The following is a 15,910-nucleotide window of genomic DNA, read 5'->3' on the forward strand; positions in this document are numbered from 1 at the left end:
ACTAGAATATTGAAAGAGCATTCATTTTTCTACATTTTGGCATAAATTTACTTTTTATGTCAGTTTTATTGTTCTCCATTTACTCCTATTTTTTCATATGTCACAATATCCTCTGGGGTTTGCATATCTAATTTTTTCTTTTCACTGTAGCTTCTGGTGATTGCTTTTACCTCTGACAAATTTTGTCATGTATATTAATGACTGCATCAGTCTGCTTTATTTTTTTTATCATCTCTCAGGTTGCATGTCGTGTTGTTTATCAACCAGGAAAATATTCTCCTTTAATATAGCGAGAGCTGGCAGTTGGTCAAGCAGAAATACTTTTATCTCTGTCTGCTGTTAAAACTTTTAGATAAAACCTACATTAACATTCTGTTATGCCAACTCTGCAATTTCAGCTTGTTTCAGGATTGCTGCTGTTGCCAGAATTTGAAGTTAGTGATCTGAATTGGCAGGGGGGGATCTTGCTGTTAGGATAGTCTGACTCTTACTAATCTTCTAATCCTTTCACTCCTCTCTTTTCTTTATCTATTCAAACTCCTCACAAGTATGGTCAATGCTGGGACTTTGCTTTGAGGTTTTCAGAACTTTCTACCTGTATTCTCATCCCATATTCAGAAATGTTAAACCTGATAAACTTGATATGTACTTTATACCTACAGCAGTATGTTTTATGAGACCAAGCTTCCTTGAATAGTTTGGCAGATTCATTACTTCTGTCACTGATATTTTTTCTTCATCTTCTTTCATGTAAAAAGCCTGCTTGAGTTGCTTGAATCTCATTAAGGAATGGGATGAAATTGGTACAGGGAGATAAGGATTGAAACTGGTAATCTGGAGAAAAGATATAAATGTGTGTGAGAGAGGGAGTTCTGTGAACTTTGTGACTTTTAACTTCAAACACCACCCTCTCAAGAAATCAGCTCAATTGTTTTTTAATGAGTTGTCAAACCTCCCAACACTGCAATGTCCTTCCTTGTATTTTGAGTCTTTTCCTTCCACTCCCACATATACCCTGTGTCTGTCTTTGTCTTTTCAGTCCAGCCTTGAAAGTTTCCTTGCTCCATTTAGTTAAGGATTTTGCTATCCCAACTGAATGTGTTCTGTAAGCAATAATTTGGATTTGCTCTTTGCCAGTTGTTACTGCCAAAAAAAAAGTCCCTGAAAAAGAAAAGCGAAGATAATATGTTTTCTCTCTCACTCATATCTAGCATGTTGCCAGGGACTTTTGGGGGTTATTTGTGGTCTGTTTATTAGAATTTTTTTCTCATTTTTAGGAGTCAGGAATGGAAAAACCCGCACTAGGTCACCCAAACCATTCCTGTGGTAATGCTGAGTGTTCTTACAGTACATTTATATGAACCTGGCTAATTTTATCTGTATGTGCCCGTCTTCCTGAGAAGGAAGGTATCTAGCTGAAAAAAAATCTCAGTAATTAACTTACCTGACTGTTCCTGGCAGCTTAAACCAAATCTACTCTGTTATAACTGAAGTCAAATGAAAGTAGATAAAGTTTACTCTCAAGGAATGAACTAACTGCAACCCTTTGCCATCTTTAAATCTGTTTTTCCTGTATTATCTTTCTGTGGCAGAATTTTAATTGTGATTCCTTGTGCAAATTTAGTAACATTCTCTGTGTAGTGTTAAGTAGTTAGTAGTTAAGTAGTTAACAAAACTCCTCAAATAAAAGAAACACAGACATGTTTATATTGAAGGAGCTGTTACAAAAAATTGATTATTTTGAAAATTTTATTTATTTTTACTGTAGTGCTAACTTGACAATTATCTTTCTTCTTAAGTTTGTTTTCTTGTTTTATATGAGGAAAATGGAAGAATAGTAAGGAAATACTAAATTACAAAACAAATGTTGCTTTTTTGGTAACAAAAATGAAGAAAGAATATTTGATTCTGTATATAAGGGTTTTGTAAAGCAAACTTGTGATTTATTTTTTTTTCAACTGATTCCCTGCTAGCAATTCATGAAGGTGTCAAATAAAAAATTTTCAAGCATTGCTGCAATTTAAAAGCTGCCATGTTGGGCTGGTATTGTCTTTTGGCAGTGTTCCTTTATTTAATTATTTAATTATTTAATTATTTACTCTGTCAGTAATTTATTTCCTGTGTGGCATCAGATGAACTGTGTTTCTTGTGCTCTTCTGTGCCTGTGAAAAGATTCCAGAGGATCTGTGCAGAAGGAGCTGTCAGAGCTGGCAGGCAGACTCTGTCATTGTCATTGTCCAAAGTCCCGGGGCACAGAAACCTGCTTGTGATTTTGACTTCTAGCTCAAATTGAGTTATTGGGGTGTTACCTGGCTGCTGCATGTGCTTGGAGGTTTCCCAGCTTGTCCGTGTTGAGCTGAAACAGAATAACCTCTGTAGTTCTTGGGGAGCTCTACGAGTGGCTTGAAATCTTAGCTTGTAAGAATGCAGTGCAAAGAATGCTCAGTTAATGGCTCCCAAAGTAGCAGTTCTTTCACATCCTTCTGACTACCAGGCTGAAATTTGGGACTATTATGGTAGGACAGGAATCATTGCCCTTGCTGAAGGAGGGATTTTCCCAAAGTTGTTCCAGTAAGCATAGAGCTACATTTCCAAAGAAGGACAAAAGGCAGGGGTCTGCTAGTGTCAAGTCCCAGGTGTACTGTGGCACTAGAATAGAAATTTTGCAGTGAGTTTAAATTATTCTTGCAGCAACATTTACAATTTATATTGCAAATAGTATGTCAAAAACTAATTAACAATGGCCTTTAAACAGGTAATGATACATGTTTGGGTTTTTTTTTCCCCTATATATAGGAATTCCAGAAATCTCTCGGTGCCAAACATTCTGTGTATGATACCACCAATAGGACCGGACGTTCCTTGAAAGAGAAAACCACCTTGGCTGATGACAATTTGAAGCTTGATGATATGTTGAGTGAACTAAGAGATAAATGGGATACAATTTGTGGAAAGTCAGTGGAAAGGTAAATGAAACTCAACTAGTTACTAATCAAATAAGAAAAAGGCTTCTATTTTTGGGATTTTTTGGTAAAAGTAGAACCAGAGTGGCTAGCTTGTCTGATAATTAAGAATGCCAAAGCAGTAAAATACTGCAAATGCATGCTTTCCTAATGGTATGGAAGAAGAGCAGGGGAGGAAGGGGAAGGAAGAGCCCTTTAAAAAGGGAAACTGATTTGAAGTTCTTTGGAGGTGCTGGTCAACAGCTGGCTGAACATGAGCCAACATGTGCCTAGGTGGCCAAGAAGACCGGTGGCATCCTGGCCTGTATCAGCAATAGTCTGTCCCACAGGACCAGGGCAGTGACTGTCCCCCTGTACTCAGCACTGGTGAGGCCACACCTCGAGTGCTGTGTCCAGGTCTGGGCCCCTCACTGCAAGAAAGACACTGAGGGACTTGAGCGAGTCCAGGAAAGAGCAACGAAGCTCATGAAGGGTCTGGAGCACGAGCCTGATGAGGAGTGGCTGAGGCAGCTGGGGGTGTTTAGCCTGGAGAAAAGGAGGCTTAGGGGAGACCTCTCTACAGCTACCTGAAAGGAGGCTGTAGCCAGGTGAGATTGGTCTCTTCTCCCAGGCAGCAAATGACAGCATGAGAGGAAACTGCCTCAAATTGCACCAAGTGAGGTTTAGCTTGGATTTTAGGAAAAATTTATTCTCTGAAAGGGTTGTGAAGCATTGAAGAAGTCTGCCTAAGGAAGTAGTTGAGTCACCGTCCCTGAAAGTGTTCAAAAGGCATGTGGATGTAGCACCTGGGGACACGATTTAGTGGTGAACACAGTGGTGCTGGGATAGCAGTTGGACTCAATGACCTACCAGTCTTTTCCAACCTTAACACTTCTATGATTCTGTTATTTTATGCTGAAACTGTTTTCCTAAAATGTATAAATGATTTTTTTTTGTGTGTGTGTGTGTGGTTGTTTGGGGTTTTTTTCCCCCTCTCAGACAAAATAAACTGGAGGAAGCCCTGCTATTTTCGGGACAGTTTACTGATGCTCTGCAAGCTCTCATTGACTGGTTATACAAAATTGAACCTCAACTAGCAGAAGACCAGCCAGTACATGGAGACATTGATTTAGTAATGAACCTGATTGACAACCACAAGGTAGTTCCAAAAATAGTGGTTTTTAATTACTGGATTGCTCATAAATGTAACATTTTAATGTATCTTTATCTTTGACTAATCTGTAATTTTTAGAAATACGAATTAGTTTTGTAACACAAATGTAGTCAACAATAGAAAATGCTATAAAACATACTTGAAAGAGGACAACTCTTAGTGACTCATTGACACCAGTTAGCACTGAGATATTCTATTTGATTGTGCTACCCTGTGTATTTATCAATATCATGTCATAAATCAGATATGCATTTGCGAATATGTGTCTAGGGGCAAGAGATGACAAAAATTATTTAACTGGAAAACTCTGGGGCAGACAGCTCTTTTTTAGTTTATCTGCTAACCAAATGTCCAGTGCACTTGTCATGACAGCAGCCTTTCAGACCTGTGGGGCTGCTGTATATTTATTGAGAAAAGTAATTACAATGCTAAAGTTGTGCACAGATTTCAACTAGACCATGGCCCAGGAAGCTTGCGTTGGAAACCTGCAGTATTTTCTTACTGAAGTGGTTTTGGACATGGGAACAAGTAGGACATGTTGGACTCTACCTCTGAATCCCAGTTTTGCAGTTCAGTATGTCGGAAGAAATGGCTGCTGAGGTTACTTGTATTGCAGAGGTGACACACCAGCAGAGCTCTGCAGCCTGGGAGGATTAGGAGGTGAAGGTCCCTCTGTGACTTTCAGTATCTCATGTCCACTGGAGATTTTGGGCCTCATAAAAAAAGTGTTTGGAAACAATGGTAGTCTGTAAAAATTAGCCTGCAATATGCTTCAGTTGCTTCTGAAATCCCACTGTCCATCCCAAGTAAGTTGCAGTCAGTGGCAGGGCACACTGTAATTATCTTCTTTAAAGATGACTTCCTTTAAGTAACTGGAGCTTGTTCCATCTGCTAATGTGAACATACTCCCACATAAATATATGAATAAGCAGGAAGAGCCACAACCTTACAGTTAGACCCCCAGATGGGGATTGTTTTGATGATTTTAAACCCTCTCCTTGATTGCTAGCTTTTGTTCTGATCTTTTACTGCCACAGCAATCTTATGTGTTAATCACTGTGTCAGATCAATTGCTTTGATAAAGAATGGAAAGCCAGCAGTGGTAAGGAGAATAGATTTCCCCTGCATTGCACCAGAATGGATTCTTGGGATCTGTCTGATGTTTTCCTACCATATTCCAGTTTTATTATTATAGAAGAGAGTATTAATATCTTCCTATGGAATGTAACAAACAGAACTTAGGTGTTTTGCATCACCTAGATGGAGTTATTCTTGACAGAAATAAATCTGTGTTTTTATTTCTTTTTGTAACCAGTAGTTTTTTCTTGTTTTTTACATAAGTATGCCTTAATGAGTTAAACATTTCAAATATATTTGATGGTGTCTAGGTTTTCCAGAAGGAGCTGGGAAAAAGAACAAGCAGTGTCCAGGCTCTGAAGCGCTCTGCCAGGGAGCTGATAGAAGGCAGTCGTGATGACTCTTCCTGGGTCAAAGTCCAAATGCAGGAGCTAAGCACTCGCTGGGAGACAGTTTGTGCCCTGTCAGTATCCAAGCAAACACGACTGGAACAGGCCCTTCGGCAGGTAGAGGAATAATAATGTTGCTACATGTACTGTATGAGAAGCAGTGAAAATATCTTGCAGTTTAGTTGCCAGAAATTTAATTTCATTTTCACTTGATGTCATTCACTCTCATTTCATTTGAAAATACTCATTTACTTGCTCATGCATTGCTTACCTTGTCTATCCCTCTACCACAGCACATAAATAGTGCCTCTTAGCATTTATTATTACTGTTATTATTAGTCTCTACTACAAATGCAAAACAAATGTTTCAAAGACCTTACCATCTAAGGAAATCACTGAAGTTACAGACAAATATGAAGGATGATAAAGAACTATGCCCCTTTCACAAGAAGCAGGGGGTTGCAATCATATTTATGCTTTTTGTGCCCTACTAGAAAGAAGTAAATTTGGGTATTGAAAACTTCTTTACATTGGCACAATTACAATGCACAGTGAGGTGCTTTCAATTAAAAATAGAGTTGTGCTGAGTGCAGTCACGACCTAGAACAGTCTGTGTATGTCAGCATTAGCTGGTACCCATCCCAAATAAATAGGTGTATCTGTATTATTTCCAAACCTGAGATAATATGGATGTACAGCTCTCTGAAGATATACTAGCTTGGATTGATGCTAGGATGGGGCTCCTGCAGTAGCAATGTATCCACTATGTATAATATTCCTGCTCTGCTTTGCTCAGCAGACACAATCCTGAACTTACCACAAACACTAATTTTGTCTGAACATGGCTGTACCCAAAGGTGAATCTTCCTTGTTTTCTCTAGACACAAAAGAGTCACTCTCCAACAGGCTGTCAATTCATTTTGCTTAACTGGTGCTTTAGGCTGTGCAGACAATACGGTTCTCATCTCTCCAGCTGGTCCCTGAAAGCACCTCCTGTGTAATTTGTCAGTGTAAAAGCAGAACATTCTCAACTGAGCTGCAAATACACTATAAATTAGATGCCTAAAAGCATGAACAGGCTTTTAGGCTTCCTATAACTTTTTGGGAAGCATGAGCTGTTTTTACAGTTATGAACATGTTGTGCTGTGTATCATTGACTTTTTAATGGAAAGATAATGTGCCGGTACTGCTGGATGATTAATGATTCCAAATGTGGGCTCAATCTCCTTGTGTAAGCTGCAGTGTGCCGGTCAGGTCACCACATGAGTGACCATGACTTCTTGTATCTTAACAGGCAGAAGAATTCCACTCTGTTGTCCATGTCCTTTTGGAGTGGCTGGCAGAGGCAGAGCAGGCTCTTCGTTTCCACGGCGTCCTTCCAGATGATGAAGAGGCCTTGCGTACACTGATAGAGCAGCACAGGGTAAGCAAGAAAATGACCAGGATCCTCTTCATTCTAATTGCTCTGATAGGTGGTAAAATTAGAGGAAAGGAGGCAGCAGAGTCTATCCCAGGTAGTTCTATCCAGCATCCAGTGTTGGGTTTTGCAACTCTTTCTGTAGAGAAGCTAGAAATTTAATGTAGTTAACAGTTTGATGTCCAGACTAGTCTTGGGCTGTTGTTTGAGTCATTTTGGCTTATTAAGGAAATAACGGGCCTTTAGAAATTTGCTGTAAACATTTAGAGAGAGGTGCAAACCCCTCTGTGGGGTATGATGCCTGTAATTACCACACAGACTGCTACAGTAGCAAAAGTGTATCTGTCTCCGTAGCAACATTGACCAAACTGGCGTATACCTTTCTTGCAAGGTCATTTGTAAATGTCAGCAGAATGATGTTGTCATGCATGAACCTTTTGTCATGGCGAAATGGTGTGCTGTCATACTTCACATGCGTTGGCTACTGAAATACTGCACTGGCATAGGTACTGCAGATAGTAGATTACAGGCCATCAAACTTTGCAGTAAGGAAATGGGAAAATGGCTAAGTATGGATCATAGAGGTCAAATTTTCACTGTCCTAACAGGGGGCTGCAAACATGCACAGTTGAGCCTACACAAAACTTCTTGTAAATGCAGTAGTAATAATACCAAGGGTGTAGTGCCCACAGTGTTATAGAACAAATTATAAGTCCTGTATTTGTTCATCATTGCTCTGAAGAAAGTTATAGCAAAATTTATGAAATGGAGATTGGAAAAGCATCCTGTTTAAATTGAGTTTGATAATATTTTTATGCCGAGGAGTGCATGCAAGATGCAACTATTAAATGGCTCTTAACTAAGGAGTTTTCAAGGTACTTAGAATGCTGTTTTGAAAAAGTTTTCAGTTTTAACTTAGGGTCCTGGAAATTGGATGCCAGTCATAAGCTAGCAAATGTATGTATGCATCAAATGTATGTATACATCAGCATGTGCTGATGTAGCAACCTGACAATGTGTTGACTAATGTTGGCAGCAGCAACCTGATGCAATGACATTTGTCTTTTAGCTGCCTTTCCTCCACATGCACTTCACCAGTTCCCTTTTATTTGATTTTTTTACTCTCCTGAATACAGAGAAAAGAACTGAGTGAAATCTTAGGTCCACTGAAATAATTAGAAAATAGAAATTGAAATGTCTTCCTCTGCACTGTAGATGGACTAGCAAAATATTTCTGTACTAAGTTCAAAATTTGTGCTGTCAAAGCTGAAACGTAACTTGGAACCCCAAAGCAAAGTCTGTCTCTGAGAAACCCTGTCTGGCTGAGAAGGATGATAGCTAGCACAGCACAACCAGTCTTGGTGCTAGATGTGGCCATACTGTACTTAAATTTTTTTAGTAGGCTTTAGAAGGTGTTCTCCCAACCACATTTTCCTCTTCAAGGGCAAATAATAGAAATAGAGAAACTGTTAAGCTAAGGAAGATTATGGCGCTACAGTTTTTCTACTCTTATTGAGCTTTTGATGGGGTACCCTTCCTTCTTGGACCAGGGTAAGAGAGCAGAGGAGGCTCCTGTTCTGCTAAGTTCTTTATTTCATAGTCTCATAGCTTTCTTGAAGGCAGAGTTCAAGGGGGTTACATGATAAGGCCAAGCAACAACAGCAAACAGCTTCTTCTTCTAATTCCAGTTTCTTCTGTTATTATTTTTTTGTTACAGAAGTGTGGATTATATCTGTTAACTGACCAACAAGATTAACACACAATTCTAGTTTTCTTTTTCTTAACCTATCCTGGTCTAATTCTAACAGTCGTAAGTCTTACACATGTGTTACACATGTATTACACAGATTTGCATATACAGTTTCTATCAGCTCTTATTGTTTATGTGAACACTCCATCTAAAATATGTGAACAGTACCATTCTATCTATATTTTGTCCTAAAGTAAAGAATTCTGTGAAAAGGTACTACTGCTGCAGCAAGAACTGTGTTTAAGGTCTCTGCTACAGCTTTTTAATGTTTAAGGCACTTAGCACATATTTCTACTGAAATTTAAAAATCTATATTTCTATTTCACTTCAGTGTGGCTTCATGTATCTTAGCTTATTCAAAGGTTTTAATTCAACCCCTGTGCTTTGGCTTTCCTCTGGGCCTGAGTCCAGAGAAGCTTTTACTCCAACATACTCTCACAATTTTTCTTGAGTAGGTCATATCTCCTTTTAAGCTTATAACATTAGTTTTCAAGAAGACAAAAAGAAAATAAGGGAAGAAGTAATATATATTATTTTTAAATACCATGTGTGCATTATAAAGCTGCATATTAAAATAAAAATATATGACTGAAATTATTACATAAATATGAAATGTATCTTCCTTTTGTCACTGTGACTCATAAAATAGTTTTACTGCATTTGTATTCAACTACATGTAGAAATGCTTCTTCAGGACAATATTTTATCCAAATGGTCCATCTTTATGCCTATTTCTGATCTTTCTCTTCTTGAATATTGCACATGATTTAGTGAATTCTGCTATCTCAGAGAGATATCTGTCACTTGTCTGCCTGTCTAGGGACTGAGCTGCAGTGGGTTAATGCACTGCATTGCTCAATGAGAAGCATCCCATTTCCTCTCCTGTAAATGTGTCTGTACCACTGTTTTGCCACAGAGTTCAGTACAATTAGGGAGAGTTTAATACACTGTGAGTAGTGTGTCATAGCTTTAATTCTTGAAACATTCTAGTACAGCTGGGCAGGGGAACACAATGGGGGTTTTTTGCCCATTTTCCACCTGACTCTGGCTTATTTTGGTAATCTCTCATTACAATCCAATTCAACCTTTCCAAATCCATGTTGAACTGAAATATTGTAAGGATGCATGCGTTTTTGTGAAAGAAGGTGTGCTATTATGATTTGGGTCTTAAACTCTGGCAATAATTTAAGCTTAAATCAAAATCAGTTAGCAACAAATACATTTAAATGTAGAGCCTACACATTCCACAGTTCTAGAACAAGGTAGAAGAGATTATGTCTTTTACACTTTTATTTCATAATAACTTCATACTTACTTTATAAAGGCACAGGATAATGTCATCATGAGTTGTTGAAGAACCTGTTTTTATGACGTTTTGGTGATTTTGAGTTGTCTAGGATTTGACTTGGCTCCTCTTTAATTTCATCTTTAATCCAAAATAGCCCTTTATGGCCAGAAAGAGGAAGAGTTAAGCTTCCAGAGATGTGGTTCCTTTTTGTAGCCTAATTAAAGATGTTAAAGTATAACAAAAATTTTTACTAGGCACTGAGAGATATTAGCAGTTCCAGTTAAGGATGCTCACAAAGACACACAGACTTGCATAACATTTAGGCAGAAAAGTAAAACCATTGTAGTAGTAATGGTTAACCAAAAATAAAAGGGCAAGGGAAAAAAAAAAAAAAGAAAGAAATGCAAGCTATAGAAAGCATGGGAAAAGTCCTCCTTCCAGTTGTCTTTTTTTTTTGTTGTTGTTTCTGCCCCACATCCAGTTCTGGTCCTGCCATCATAGGAATACCAGTGACTATCAGCTTGGGTGCCTAAAGCTGTAAACATCCTTTTGCTTTTATGAGATTTTTCCCACATGCTGTGTCTTTCCCCCTCAGCTGCTGAGTTGTCACATTTGTGTTAGTTTAGTGTAGCTACTCCTGAACTCTGTCATCTTGTCTGAGCATGTAATTATAGTTGGACATTTCCAGCCTCTGGTAGGAGCTTGATAGTTTATTATGAAGAAGTACTGTAACTGACAAACCAAGTCGTTGAAATAATTCCAATAGTGATTCTAACCATCATATATCTGGTTTACAGCACTTCTAAATGCTGTGATTTTCCTTTGTTTCTTTATTAAGGGCATGCATCTTTAGAGCATGGGGCTTTTAAGGAGCAGCAAGCTTGGGATAAGGTTTTAGGGCTTTGTTTTAGTACTTTATGTGGAATAGGCTTTTTAAACACTTTAAAGCTTTTCTCATACAAGTCAAACTTGTCTCTTGCAAGTTGGATCTGCTTGATCAGTCAAAAGGCTCATGACCTTCCAGATTATGCACTCAGATTTCTCTTGCAAGTTTTGTCAGCATCTAATTAAAGTTATTACCTCTGTTTTAGGAATTTATGAAGAAACTGGAAGAGAAAAAGGCAGAACTGAATAAAGCAACAGGTATGGGAGAAGCTATTCTGGCTATCTGCCACCCAGACTCCATCACCACCATTAAGCACTGGATAACAATCATCAGAGCCAGGTTTGAAGAGGTCAGTATATGTTGAACCATCTTCATTGCAGCAGTCCATCTTTAATTAGAACATGGCTGACAAGTAATGTGGTAGTTACACTGTGAGGAAGTGATCCAGCTGTTGAGAACTAAACATTTAAAATACCCATGGTGATGGAGGTGAATACTGTGCTTCCCTAGGCTTTATTTCAAAACTTACAGGGCTTTAAGAGCTAAAGCAGATGGTCAAGCTTCTTTGTTTGTATGTATTAAAGGAAATACTGTCTGACACTTCCCAAGTGAGGAAAGTCAATAGTTTCTAGGGAGAAATTGAGAAGTTACAAAGGAAAGAAAATACAGGGCAAATGTGAAGGATTCTGATTACATTGGAGAGGATTTCAGTCCAACATATTTTAAATCTAGGATATCTAAATTATTTAAGTGGCTACAGGTAGGTTATACCCTCAGCTGTTAAGGTGATATTTTCTGTTTTATATTAAGCTTGAAAAACAAAATCCTGGTGATAGCAAAGTATGGCTTCAGGAGTGCCCAGGAGGAAAACTGACACCAAATCCTGTGTGATTCACTAACTCACACATATTGTTAAAATTCTTATTATATTGCCTGAATGTGCTAATTACTGTGTTTAGCGGTGCCTGGTCCTGAATATCTGTGGAAGAAATGTGTTGAACTAGGAATTCTAGTGACCTAGCTATTGTTAGTGATCAGCCACTATGTTCAAACATCAGTAGGCCTAAGAAGTAGCTCTGGGTTTACAGTTAGCAGAGCAATTTTAAATACATTGTGAAGAATTTCAGATGTGCACATACTCACATACTGGTTTCTTTGTCAAGGTCTTAGCATGGGCTAAACAACATCAGCAGAGACTGGCAGGAGCTCTGGCTGCACTTATTGCTAACCAGGAACTGCTGGAAGCCTTGCTGTCCTGGTTGCAGTGGGCAGAGACTACACTAACTGAAAAAGATAAGGAGGTTATCCCCCAGGAGATTGAGGAAGTTAAAGCGCTTATAGCCGAACATCAGGTAAGGATTATTAAGTGACATGTGTCACTCACGTGGGGCTCACATCTCAGCTAGGCTTCGTGACCAAGTGTCAATCTCCTTTGCTATTTTTTCTTATAATGATTGAATACAAGCAAGGATAATACTAGGAATGAAAGAAGACCCACATGAAATGTATGATAGTGCTGCCACCTTAGAAATAGTGTTGCAGTGTGGCTTTACTGATTGGATTTCAAAAACAGGTTTATGAAGTGCCAGAGGGGGCTGCTGGTGTAGGTAGTGCTCATAGACTTACCCCAGTTTACACAACAGAGCTGGCTCGCTTCTGTGAAATGCAGTTTGGACAGCAAGATCTTGGAGGCAGAATTCTGTTATATATCGCCTCACCATATACAGTTAATAAAGGAATTTGACAGATTGGTTTTTAGATTTAGCCTTCTTTCAACAGCCAGGCCATAGTGATCTTAAAAGCTTATACTGCCGATTTTTCTTATCTACAAAACATTCATCTGTGTTTATTTTGTGAGGCTGGCATTATAAGTATCTTTCTGTGCCTTTCTTTTAACTTTGGTGTTTTGCTATTGTGTGCGTTTTTCATTCCCGTGGTTACTTTTGTGTATTGTTAATTAAGATCACCTCTATCTGATTGCAGACATTCATGGAAGAAATGACCAGAAAACAACCTGATGTGGATAAAGTTACAAAGACCTATAAAAGGAAAGCACTTGAACCCTCTCCAGTACAATCTCATATTCCTGTCCTTGATAAGGGGAGAGCAGGAAGTAAGTAACAGCGTGTTTTGGGGAGTGTCACACATACCATTGCTCTATCTATAAAGTTTACAGATTGTTAATAATCTAATAAGTTTGATTAACTTCTAGTGAAACTGTAAAATTCTCTTGGCTGACTTTTCTAATGACTTCTCATTTTTATTCATTGTGAAGAAATTTCTAAGAGCGGACATGTATTTTTACATTTTGTCCTAATCTTCATGAATAGCTGTTTTTAAAGTGTGAAGCCTTTCCTGTGCCCTTAAACTTCCAAGAGCAAGTACATGCAGAGTCTTTGCAAATCTACCATTATCTGAAAGTGCAAATAACTTCACATAAAGATACAGAGACAAAATTGTGCTCTTACTTTCTATAAAATTGTATTAATCCAATTAGAAGTGTATTCAGTGGAGTTGAATGGAAAGTGAATCATCAGGTGCGGAAATTGCTTTTTGTATTTTTAGATATACTTACCCATTGTATTTTTTATACTTGCCCATACATGGAGCCTGCTTCTAAAATGAGGTTGTTTACTTTGCAACTCTGAGAGATTAATGAAGATTTAATTTGAACAGTGTGGTTTGACTTGTGGAACCCTCACTAGCTGCTCTGGCTAGATAAAAGAGACTGTAACCACCACTGGGTTGTTCCCCAGGAATGATAAAAAAAAAGAAAAAAAAAAATCATCCCATTATATAGAATCATCTTGGGGTATGGGTACGATCTCCTTATTTGAGACGGGAAGGAATAATTTTAGGAAGGTCAAGTGCATTTCTTGTAAACGTTTGTTTTGTTTGAGCTGGGTGAGACCTATGCATTTTATCATGTTTTAACAGGAAAGCGTTCCCCAACACCAGGCATTTATCCATCAGCAGCCCAGGCACAAATTGAAACCAAGAATCCACGGGTAAACCTTTTAGTCAGCAAATGGCAGCAAGTCTGGCTTCTGGCCCTGGAAAGAAGAAGAAAACTTAATGATGCTTTGGACAGACTTGAAGAGGTCAGAAAAGCACTGTACAGAATAGACATACTTTTTGCATAATTTTCTTTACCCTGGATTAAATTGCCAATACTGTAAACAACTTCCATATTATATTGTATGACACAGCTAACTGAAAACACTGTGGTACATGTGCTTTAATGTGCTGTAAAAGCTGTCATCCTCACTTTAAATGAGGAGAGTTGAGATATTTAAAATGCTTGCATAGGTCCTCAAAGAATCAATTCTTCAACAAAATGCAGATGGTATCTATCTCATTGATGTTCTAGATTGATGGATTTCAGCTGAGAAAATGTTCTTTCTGTTTTTATTTAAGCTGAGAGAATTTGCCAACTTTGATTTTGATATCTGGAGGAAAAAATACATGCGATGGATGAACCATAAGAAGTCTCGTGTGATGGACTTCTTTAGAAGGATTGATAAAGATCAGGATGGAAAGATTACAAGACAGGAGTTTATTGATGGAATTCTTTCTTCAAGTAAGTTTTAAAATTAACATGATGTTGAACTTAGAACAAACATCTCATGAAGTCATCTTGTCTAGATAGTCTACACTATGCAGTTTATTATGTTAGAAGGTCACAGATTTCCTTTTTGAATTTATTAAGTATTACTTTATAATTACTTTACTTGAAAATATTTCTAGATTCTAGAAACTCTTTCCAGTTATTTTACATTGTGAATCGGGTTACAAATGTCACATTTATATTATTACCTAATTAGTAGTTTGATGGTTTACTGAACTCAGATTGTCATTCCTATAGTATACTAGCTACTTCAACAATTACTTTTTGACTGATTACTCATAATAGTAAAAAGTACCTTATATAACCTACAGATGATTTTCAAGATCAGTTCATAGGACCATATGATTTTTATTAAAGAGCTTACATGGAATAGTCTCAATTATAGAAGGAAACTGTGTAATTTTTGAAACCAGTGTTTCGATGAGCCATGACAATATTCATATACCTGTATAATAAGGCTTAAAATGCTGAGCAATCGAACTAGGAAAGGAATTTTCCTAGCTCTCCTGATGGATTGGTATTCCTTAGGTGTGCACAGTTGGTGGTAATGTAAGTCTTCCACATCATGTATGTGATCATGCTTCCTTTTAGGAACAGACTCATACCAGATAAGGGCCTAATACTTAAAATAATCTTTTATCTTCAGATCATGGAGACTTTTGCGTTGAACAGTAATGATTCAGAATTGGGCTGCTCCTAGTATTTCATTTCAGTGTTGCTCAGTAGGAGAATATTGTACTGTGTATATTTCCTCCCTGCTTGAGGAAATAGAGTAAAAGATCACTATATGTGAATATTGCTGTTTTGCTTGAATTAACAAAAATTTATTAAAAAAAACCTGGTACCACCAAGAAGTTAAATAGTTTACTCTTTTAATGCAGTTGGTATCAATTTATTATGACTGCCAAACACTCCTGATATAATCCCTGTTCATCACCTTGACATTTTCTTTGACCATTTAATCAAGAAATCTCTGTGTGAGTTAATACTCTGCATTGTGAACTTGGTCTAAAGAAGGATTTCATGGAACACCATGCATAGATCTACATTGGGAAGGCTTTGCATTCCAGATTTAATTAGCAGTGAAATGCTTGCTTGACATCTCCTCACTAACTATTTATCTTGTTAATTTCTGGTGTTTTATACACTTTGAAGGTCAAAATTTTTACCCTCCCCCCCAACATATCTTACAGTTTATTCTGTGCCCTTGCTTTTGTGTCTGTCTTCAAGCCACACTATGGTGCTCATTTTATCCAATATCTGGGTAACACCGGAGATCCAGATCGGTTTTTTTTCAGAAAGATTCCTTCACTTGTTTGAATGTCCTTATTTTTTTGATAAGCACTATCTGTCACCAAA

General features: G+C 37.8%; 1 protein-coding gene across 12 annotated transcripts in view; it reads left to right on the forward strand.

Annotated features, from left to right (window-relative positions):
- Positions 1-15,910, forward strand: part of DST (dystonin) — a 258,304-nt gene that overhangs the window by 228,868 nt on the left and 13,526 nt on the right. For all 12 annotated transcript variants that reach the window (XM_082277170.1, XM_082277160.1, XM_082277169.1 and 9 more), the window contains 9 exons: positions 2,797-2,966; positions 3,942-4,101; positions 5,505-5,699; positions 6,877-7,005; positions 11,129-11,272; positions 12,087-12,275; positions 12,907-13,036; positions 13,861-14,024; positions 14,341-14,503. In XM_082277170.1, the coding sequence (XP_082133296.1) occupies positions 2,797-2,966; positions 3,942-4,101; positions 5,505-5,699; positions 6,877-7,005; positions 11,129-11,272; positions 12,087-12,275; positions 12,907-13,036; positions 13,861-14,024; positions 14,341-14,503 (1,444 nt within the window). The remainder of the gene's footprint in view (positions 1-2,796; positions 2,967-3,941; positions 4,102-5,504; positions 5,700-6,876; positions 7,006-11,128; positions 11,273-12,086; positions 12,276-12,906; positions 13,037-13,860; positions 14,025-14,340; positions 14,504-15,910) is intronic.

This window comes from Coloeus monedula (genome assembly GCF_965178545.1).
Source record: "Coloeus monedula genome assembly, chromosome: 2".
NCBI classification, from domain to species: domain Eukaryota; kingdom Metazoa; phylum Chordata; class Aves; order Passeriformes; family Corvidae; genus Coloeus; species Coloeus monedula.